The sequence below is a fragment of the Eriocheir sinensis genome, unplaced genomic scaffold (genome assembly GCF_024679095.1).
Source record: "Eriocheir sinensis breed Jianghai 21 unplaced genomic scaffold, ASM2467909v1 Scaffold1227, whole genome shotgun sequence".
Lineage (NCBI taxonomy): Eukaryota > Metazoa > Arthropoda > Malacostraca > Decapoda > Varunidae > Eriocheir > Eriocheir sinensis.
The window spans coordinates 43,031-52,500 of NW_026110549.1; the positions used below are offsets into that span (position 1 = coordinate 43,031).

Below are 9,470 nucleotides of genomic sequence, written 5' to 3' on the forward strand. Positions count from 1 at the left end.
CGGGAGGTTAAAGCAGCGTGTGTACTGGGTAGGCATGCGAAAGGACGCGACTGAGTGGTGCAGGAGTTGTGACGTGTGTTGTGCCAAGATGGGCCCCGGGAGAAGGACTGTGGCTCCCTTACAGGTGTACCAGATAGGGGCACCCATGGAGAGGGTAGCAGTGGACATTGTGGGCCCATTCCCTAAGACAGTTCGGGGGAATCGCTTTGTGTGCGTGGCCATGGACTATTTTACTAAGTGGCCGTAAGCGTTCCCTCTCCCGAACCATGAGGCGGGCACAGTGGCGGGGGTGTTGGTGGACGAGTTCTTTGCCCGGTTTGGTGTGCCGCACGAGTTGCACTCCGACCAAGGGAGGGAGTTTGAGTCGGCCGTGTTCCGGGAGTGCTGTAGCTTGCTGGGCATTAAAAAGACTCGTACCACACCCCTACGGCCTCAGTCAGATGGCATGGTGGAACGCTACAACCGCACCCTAGGTCAGGAGTTGGCAAAGTATTGCCAGGAGGGACAGGAGGATTGGGACTTGAAAATCCCCCTGGTACTGATGGCTTACCGCTCGGCCGAACACGAGGTGACTGGGTACACGCCCGCGCGGCTGATGTGTGGACGGGAGTTCCGGCTGCCATTGGATCTGGTGACTGGCAGGCCGCCGGACGAGGAGATGCCCAATACAGTCACCCCCTACGCTATCGCCCTCCAGGACCGTCTCCAGCAAGTACACCATCAGGTGAGGGCTAACCTGAAGGTGTCGGGCGAGACGATGAAAGACCGGTACGATCGGCGGGCCAAGTCACCACCTTTCAAGGAGGGGGACAAAGTGTGGTTGCACAACCCTCGGAGGAAGAAAGGGTTGTCTCCCAAGCTCCAGAGTCCCTGGGAGGGGCCCTACGACGTGGAACGGGTCCTTTCTGACGTCACATTCCGCATACGCCAGGGGCCTTACAGGCGTGCCATGGTGGTGCACGCGGACCGGCTCTGGCGGTACCACGGTCCCGGGGTCTTCTCCTGGGAGGAGGAAGCTTCGCTGGCGGGCAGCGAGGAGGAGGAGGAAGCGGACCTGGGGCTGGGGGTCGAGGAGCCCCTGGTGACGGAGGATGAGGAGGACCTGGACCCGAGGGAACCGGAGCCCATGGTGTTGGAGGAGGACGCGGGCGAGGAGGTGTGTCCCCTGGACGGAGCATCTGCAGGAGGTAGTCTTGGGCCGGAGGTAAGGAGGCCCAGGAGGGAGCGGAGTCTCCCCGGTTGGATGGATGACTTTGTTTGTGACTGAGCACATGTTTAGTTGAGTTTACTTTATTTGGGCGGGATGTGTGTTTTCTTTTTTTGGGGAGCGAGGACGCTCCATCTTTCACAGGAGGAGGTGATGTTACGGCTGCCTGAGGTTCCCGCCAGGAAGTGACGTCACCGAGCGGGAAGGCCTGTGATTGGGGCGCGCACGAGGGCCTTGGGGGACGCCGGCAGGCAGTTGGATTCGAACCTCGGTCGGGACCTGAGGCTCGTAGCGTGGCGGTGCACGGACCCCCTTGGAGAAAGTGCCTGGAATTGGCGGTGTTTGGGTTTGTGGACCTTATTAGAGGGTTTCGACGGTCAACAAGTGGCCGGACCCCGGTGGAACAGTGTGGGAACTGTGACAAAGGAAATAAACCACGTTAAACCGGCGGATAGTGTTTCTCTGAGCCCGCTGAAGTGGAAGGGGTTTGCTTCTCCACAGTAAAGTGCACTGGTAGCCAGAGGCTGGATTTCACGCACGCTGTCGCTCTCGGATGGAACACAGGGTGGCACACACGCCTGGGAGTCGCACCTCAGGGGACCAAGGACCTGGAAGTAACGTGAGTAGCCCATCCAGACGTTGGACGCCAGCCACAAGGAGCGGTGAGTCTCCTGGGGACGCTGACGGCCGGGGTTTTCGGGCGCCTGGGTAAGGTTACAGGAAGGTTACAATATCATCTGGTCCCGCTGCCTTGCCATCCTTCTGTGTCTCACCACCATTCCTACAGAGCTCATAGGGGATATATATCATCTGGTCCCCCTGCGTCTCACCACCATTCCTACAGAGTTCATAGGGGATATATATCATCTTGCCCCGCTGCCTTGCCATATCCTTCTGTGTCTCACCACCATTCCTACAGAGCTCATAGGGGATATCATCTGGTCCCGCTGCCTTGCCATCTTTCTGTGTCTCACCACCATTCCTACAGAGCTCATAGGGGATATATATCATCTGGTCCCGCTGCCTTGCCATCCTTCTGTGTCTCAATACACCTCACAGCTTCCTCCCTACTTCATTCAGCTCAGTTAATTGCATCTTTCCTCTCCATGGAATTGGATTCAATTGAATTGGATTATTTAGTATTGTTGCAGACATGGTTACAGCCGCTTCTCTCACATTCATGTCCTCACCCACTCCTCCTGTTTCCTCCCCAAAAGCCTAATAAATAGTTTTGAAGTTATTTAAGTTACTCTGATGCGTTTGGAGGCAATAGATAAGGAGGAAGTGTTGGCGTCGAGGTAAATATTGTTAGGCCCGCCGCCCTTCCTGCCTCCCGCCTGTGCCTGCCTCCCGCCGTGTTGGGGAATGGCTGCACCTTTTTGTGAATGTCTCGCTGGGAACGCCGGGAAGCCTGGCATGGCGGGCAGGAGCAGGAACAGCAGGGACGGGGCCAGCAGGAGAAGGAGGAGCAGAGGTGAGAGGAGACTCCTGGCCGGCTGCGGCAGGAAAGGTGTGCACAGGTGTAGTAAGTTTGTCCCCGGTACTCACAGGTGTGTAAGTTGTCCCCAGTACTCACAGGTGTGTAAGTTGTCCCAGTACTCACAGGTGTGTAAGTTGTCCCCAGGTACATGTTAATCCCTAGCCACAAAGGAAGGATGAACTGCTGGTGTGTGTGTGTGTGTGTGTGTGTGTGTGTGTGTGTGTGTGTGTGTGTGTCACCACAATCTCTGTTTCTCATTCACTCCCTCCTAACATGGTTGTCCGGTGGGGGCAGACGGATCCACCTCCAGTGGGTGCCCTCACACGGCACCATGGGTAACACTGTAGTGGACCGGGCGGCTAACCTGGCACACTCCCATCCCCAGCCGACTGACAGACCCCCAGAGCACAGTGACCTCCTGACACACCTCCTGCAGACCTCTAACAGACACTGGGGCACCAGACTGACAACTAACCTGAGACTCACCAACCTGGGACGGTGGTACCGACGCTCCCCTGCCCAGCACCGGCAGATCCACTCCCCTGGTCGCCCCCTGGACACAGCCATCACTCACCTGAGTGTTGGACACACACACGCCTCAACGCCCACCTGCACAGACTGAACATAGTCCAGGACCCACACTGCCCATGGTGCCCCACCCAGCCCGACACACCAGAACACTTATGTAATGCCATGGAAATCATAGCCCCCCCCCCCCCTCCCCCCCATTGTCTCACTCCCGCTATTCTCCCCTTCTTCCAGAACATTGTCTAGACACATGTCCTTTTCGCCTGTGTTGGCCACGTCTTTAGTGACCTCAATTTTAGTTCTTACAAAATTTTGCTCAGCAAAATAATTAGTTTCTGTGATTTGGTTACCCTCCCTATCTCCCAGCTTTGATCCTGACCCAATTCCTCCCAAGAGAAAGATAATTTAACACTTGCCTCCCTCCCCATAAATCACGCATTGAGACACTCAGTTTTCAAACCGCACACGCGTCCCTCTCTCCCTCGCAAGACGGGCCAGTCTCTGTTCATCTGCCCTATAGGTAAGACCTGCCTCACGTTGCTCGTGTTTTCCCCCGCAAATATCAGTGAATTCTCGTTCTTTCCCTTGTGTTAATATATTAACATATACCTACATACCTAGTGTGTTAAGTTGTTAACAGTCTCCTTTCACCCGCACTATAGGCCCTGTTGGTGACCAGTCAGCGCGTCTCGTCCACTCAGTTCACACACACACACACACACACACACACACACACACACACACACCTCCCCCCGTTTCCCCAAATGTCTCACCCAAGTATTACTAATATGTAGTCGTGTTCTTGTTACCCTTGTGTGGCAGCCGTAGGCTCGACAAGGGAAGTTTGTTAGGGTGTAAGGTTCTCAGTAATAACTCTTTATATTTTTGTAATTTCACAAGGCCTGCCTAGACTTTAGAACAAACAATTATATCTTTGTAACAAATGTCTCAGTAAAATTCCCCTTGTTTATTATTATTATATTATTCTGGTTATCAGTGTCCCTCATTTAATCTTAAGGTTACGAGTTGATCAGCCGGACGACACACAAGGAAATCCGTCCCTTCACGCCTCCCTCCCTCGTCAGTGCCTACGCTGCCCCCTCGAGTGTTTTCTCCCGCCTTTCATCCGGCGTAGTTGAGTGTAGTCAATCAGTCTTATTTTCTCCCCATTGAGCAGGGGGTTCCGACCCTCATCGTGGGGTGGTGGCAGCCTACCTTATTGAGTCGTTCGCATTCAATGATGTGGGAGTTTATTCAAGTCTTTAATTAGTAAGTTAACGTACATGCGGTAAGATTCAGTCTCTAATTCAGTAAAAAGAGTTAAGAGCGCCCCCCTCAGATCTCGGGGCACTACACTTACTGCTTCACTGCCCAAGATTCCACTCCCTCCACACCAACCTCAAGGCATCCCTAACCAGACTCTACATCCACAGGCCAACTCTAGAGGATCTGCTGGGCAGTGACACCCTCAGCCCTCCAGTGTACACAGACTTTCCTACAGAAGTCTGGACAGCTTGACAGAATCTAGCCCCCACCCGGGGACCCATCTTCACTACAACCACAGCAGCAAGCAACCTGTGCTGGCGTGGTCCCATGGCCTAACCAGCCCCCTAAAACACTCAAGAAGAAGAAGAAGTGTGTGTTTTGAGAGATGATAATAGTCTCAATAATAGTCTTCGATGCACTTATTCTCAAACATCGTAGTGAGTGAGGGAGTGTCTTAATTTCTTTCACGAATAATATCATGTATAACACCTAGTTCAGTGTTTATGTCTGATATTTTCAGTATAGTATCACAATTAAATATCCAACGATTATGTATTTCCCACACGCTGAACATTTATCACACACAATTTGTCATTGAGTACACACTCTGATTAATAGCCGTGATCGGTCATGTTACGAATTCTCTCAATTTCAGTCATTCGCTGAGTGGTTGATTTGAGGCTTCTTGTACCTCACACAATTTATGCATTTCTTCTCAGCCATGGTGCACTCCTTTGATTTACAGTGCTCGTCATAAACATTGTCGCACCCCTCTCCCACGCTGCGCCAAGTAATATAAACATGTACTGCATCCAAAGAAATTTATTGAACTTACAACTAATACTTTGTTGGCTTCCCTTGACGTCTCCTGCACTCTTCCAAACGGGCCGGAAGGCTGTCTGCAAGCACCATGAGATGCTGGGGAGCGAGTGTGTTCCAAAGGTGGTGAAGCGCAGCTTGGAGTTTGGCCACGGTTGAACAGTCGTGGCTGCATAACTCACGTTTTATTATCGCCCACAAATTTTCAATTGTGTTCAAATCCGGGGAATTAGCAGGCCAGTCTTTGAAGAACGGCACACAGCAGTCCCTGAGCCACTGCTTCACTGACTTAGCAGTATGGCACGGTGCACCGTCCTGCATGAAGGTGGAGGCCTGACACATCTCGAAAGACCCCGGTAGATGGTCACACAGAAGCTCGAGGTAGTTCCCCTGATTCACTGTGGTGTTCTTGGGTAACACCACGAGGCTCCCCACCCCGTGGTAGGAAAAGCATCCCCACACCATCAACGAATCAGGGAATCTGACGGCAGGAGCGGTGTAGCGGGGGTCGAGCGGGTCGCTGCCTGAGCGCCCGTACACGTGACCTTGACTGCTGGCTGTCACTGTGAATCTTGATTCGTCGCTCCACAGCACGCCACGCCACTGTTCGATGGTCCAGTCTTTCATCCTGTCACAAAACGCTAGCCTCTTCTTTTCCTGGCCTACAGTAACCGCAGGCTTGGGCCGCGCTGCGTAGCTCAGGTACTGGAGGTCGTCGTGGATGCGGCGTGATAATGTCCTCACAGACACATTATGCAGCAATCCCAAGTTGTCTTCCCTGATTTTCCTGGCCAATACTCGTGGATTGCGTTGGACTTCACGGTGCACCACTCTCAGGGTGCGCAGGAAAGTTTTGCGGGTGTTTCCTGGTGGTTTCTTCTTGGTGGGTATTTTATAGCCGCCAAGTTCACCCGTACGTTTCACGTATCTTTGAACCTGGTGGACACTGACGCCCGTCTGGTCAGAGATAGCCCGTGTAGAGTGTCCAGCCTGGTGGAGAGCTGAGATGCCTGCAATGTCATCTCGTGACAAGATCTGGTAGCGCACCATTCTCCAGGAAAACAGCTAAACAGCAGAGTAACTGCAAGAGAGTCTAGGGGGGGTGGCACGTGAAGCCAGCAACAAAGCGGTCCCCAGTCAGAGTGATTGACAGATGCCTGTCACTTCTTCCCGCCGTTGCAAGCTGCCCAACACCCAGGCTGAGATGCCAGATGTGTAATAATTTAATTTAAAGCACCCGATGCCCGCCAAGGAAAGCGCGCTCGTTTTGATCTTTCAAACGGATACTGTGGCCTCCGGCGACAATGTTTATGACGAGCACTGTATGATTGCCAGCACATTTGAAACAATTTGGGGCGTCTCCATTGGTCTTGGCAGTACAGTTGGCCTCAAGATGGCAGTATCTCTGACAATGATAGCATATAATTGCATGGTATCTGTCTCTCACTGTGTATATTCCCCATTCTAATTTCACCTTGTCGTGATTCTTGTGACTCAGCTCCCTCACAGTTGGGTCACACCTCAGAATGTAGTGCATCGTGCCGCCCGCCGCAGGCTTTCTAAAAACCATCTCAGTCTTATCCTCAACACCCTCAATTGCGTGTAAGAACTCATTGCGGTCTAAGATGGTCTCCTTTATCTCTTCCTTGGTCTCCTCTTTATGCACATTGCATCTTTGGGTTCATCTTTCCAACACCCTTGGTACTAATTTGCTCAACAGACTCCAGCAGTTTTTGAGCAGCCTCAGCCCTTGTGTTCTCATTATCAAAGTTCATGACAATGTTACCTCCATTAGTGAATCTTGAATCAGTTATTTGAATGCCATTCAATGCCTGGGAGACTCCATCCTTCATGTCTGTTGCCTTCTTTTCCTGTGTAGAAGTTTTCACGACCAGAATATTCTTCTTGACTTTCCTCTCTGTCTTTGCCACCTCAGCCCAACTCAGCGCCTCAGCAAGGGCGTCAGCAACTGACCCCAGGCCCTCCTGCATCCTCTCAGCCCTTGATTCAACTTCATCTTTTACCACAGATATTTCTTTAGATAACTCTTGCTTGAATTCATCCAATTTCTCCACAATTTTGGTAGCCAGAGATGCTTGATGGAGGCATGGGTTGCAAATCCAATTAATTTTAGGTATATTCTCCTGCTTAATTCCAGACAGATGAGCACACTTCACATGACACCATTTAGGGCACAGACAGCATGCGATCCACCTGTGAAATCCTTACCAACATGACACAAGTGCATCGCGCCCTTGGCTTTGCCAGCCATGTCGACACAGCACCCTCCACACGGAGCAAGACACCCGATCACGGCCACGACTCACTCCACGCGTGGCTGCACGGTGCTGTTGAGCTATCCTTACTATTCCTAGAGCTAGCTCACACAATGCTCACACTGGTGTCCATTCCTGGACAGGTTTTGTACCACTGGTGCAGTGTTTGTTCCCCATTGTACCACTGGTGCAGTGTTTGTTGCCCATTGTACCACTGGTGCAGTGTTTGTTCCCCATTGTACCACTGGTGCAGTGTTTGTTGCCCATTGTACCACTGGTGCAGTGTTTGTTCCCCATTGTACCACTGGTGCAGTGTTTGTTGCCCATTGTACCAGTGGTGCAGTGTTTGTTGCCCATTGTACCACTGGTGCAGTGTTTGTTGCCCATTGTACCAGTGGTGCAGTGTTTGTTGCCCATTGTACCAGTGGTGCAGTGTTTGTTGCCCATTGTACCAGTGGTGCAGTGTTTGTTCCCCATTGTACCACTGGTGTAGTGTTTGTTGCCCATTGTACCACTGGTGCAGTGTTTGATGCCCATTGTACCACTGGTGCAGTGTTTGTTGCCCATTGTACCACTGGTGCAGTGTTTGTTGCCCATTGTACCACTGGTGCAGTGTTTGTTGCCCATTGTACCACTGGTGCAGTGTTTGTTGCCCATTGTACCACTGGTGCAGTGTTTCATGCACACGTTTGGAGTGTTGTGTGTGTGTGCAGAAACTATCCATGCCTGGGGGACTATTCACGACAGGGTAGCCTACTAATTTCAAGATGCTGACACTTATTGCTGGACTAAATATGATGCTGTTTATTTAAGGAGTAGTACTTTTTTCCAGAAATCACTAAATGATTGGCTTTTCAATGCCTGTTGTGCACCCACTGCCGGCCGCCGCCGCAGCCGCAAAATAGCTCGCAGAGAGGTTCAACTTGCTTACTGTTTGTATATTTCAGCACTCTCAAAGATCACAAGTGGGCAAACTACAACAAAACCAGGCAAATTAATGTTTTGTTCCTGCTGTGTGTTCCCCCAGGCGGGTGTGTGTGACAGCAGAGCAATTTATTTCTGCTCGGGCATTCTCTCAACACCGCCCCGCGCAGTGGACTGCCGCTGCCATGTCCTGTCCTGCGCGGTGTATTTCCGCCGCCCCGCACTGCGTGCCAAATAAGTTTAAACCAAATCTAACTTTACGTAACCTTCCTGACGGGGGCTTCGCCCTCCTCGCCCCCCCTTCCAGTACGGCAGTGTGCTGTATGGACACAAAGAGTGTTCTTTGCCAGACGGCTGACGTTCTGGAATAATACCGAGGGGGCTTCTCCCACTCGACCCCTTTCTATTTTCCGGAAGTCACTTGTCACTGCCCTGCCTTCAGGGACTAAGAAGAATCCATGCTGTAAGCACTGACTTGGCCAGAGGAGGCTGTGGACCCCTCCTGAACACTGTCCCATGCATGTGCCAACAAAATCCCGTTGACCAATTTTTGATATTCTTAGAGCCAGCTCACACAGTGTCCACACTTCTCCGTGCACATAGCCCATTTCTTTCACACTGTCCCTCAAATTCATGTGTGTGTGTGTGCGTTTCTCTCCATTTGTGTTGTATGTACGTACGTGAAATTCAGTGTGTATGTGGGGCACACACACACACACACACACACACACACACACAAAAAAAAACACACACACACACACACACACACACACACACACACACACACACACACACACACACACACACACACACACACACACACACACACACAATGTTACAATGATAAGGCCAAGGTTGGAGTATGCAGCAGTGGTCTGGTCTCCTCACGAAAAGAAGAACATAAGAAAGCTGGAAAGAGTACAGAGAGTGGCAACTAAGATGGTACCGGAACTTTGGGATCGGACTTACG

The 9,470-nt window shown here is 51.7% G+C and overlaps 1 protein-coding gene across 1 annotated transcript in view; it reads left to right on the top strand.

Moving 5' to 3' along the window:
- Positions 1 to 253: 253 nt before the first annotated feature.
- The window catches only part of LOC126989592 (uncharacterized), a 16,747-nt gene continuing 7,530 nt past the window's right edge, over positions 254 to 9,470 (top strand). Inside the window, exons 1-2 of the mRNA XM_050848207.1 lie at positions 254 to 2,727; positions 4,649 to 4,918. Of these exons, the coding sequence (XP_050704164.1) occupies positions 446 to 1,267 (822 nt within the window). The 5' untranslated portion in view covers positions 254 to 445 and the 3' untranslated portion in view covers positions 1,268 to 2,727; positions 4,649 to 4,918. The remainder of the gene's footprint in view (positions 2,728 to 4,648; positions 4,919 to 9,470) is intronic.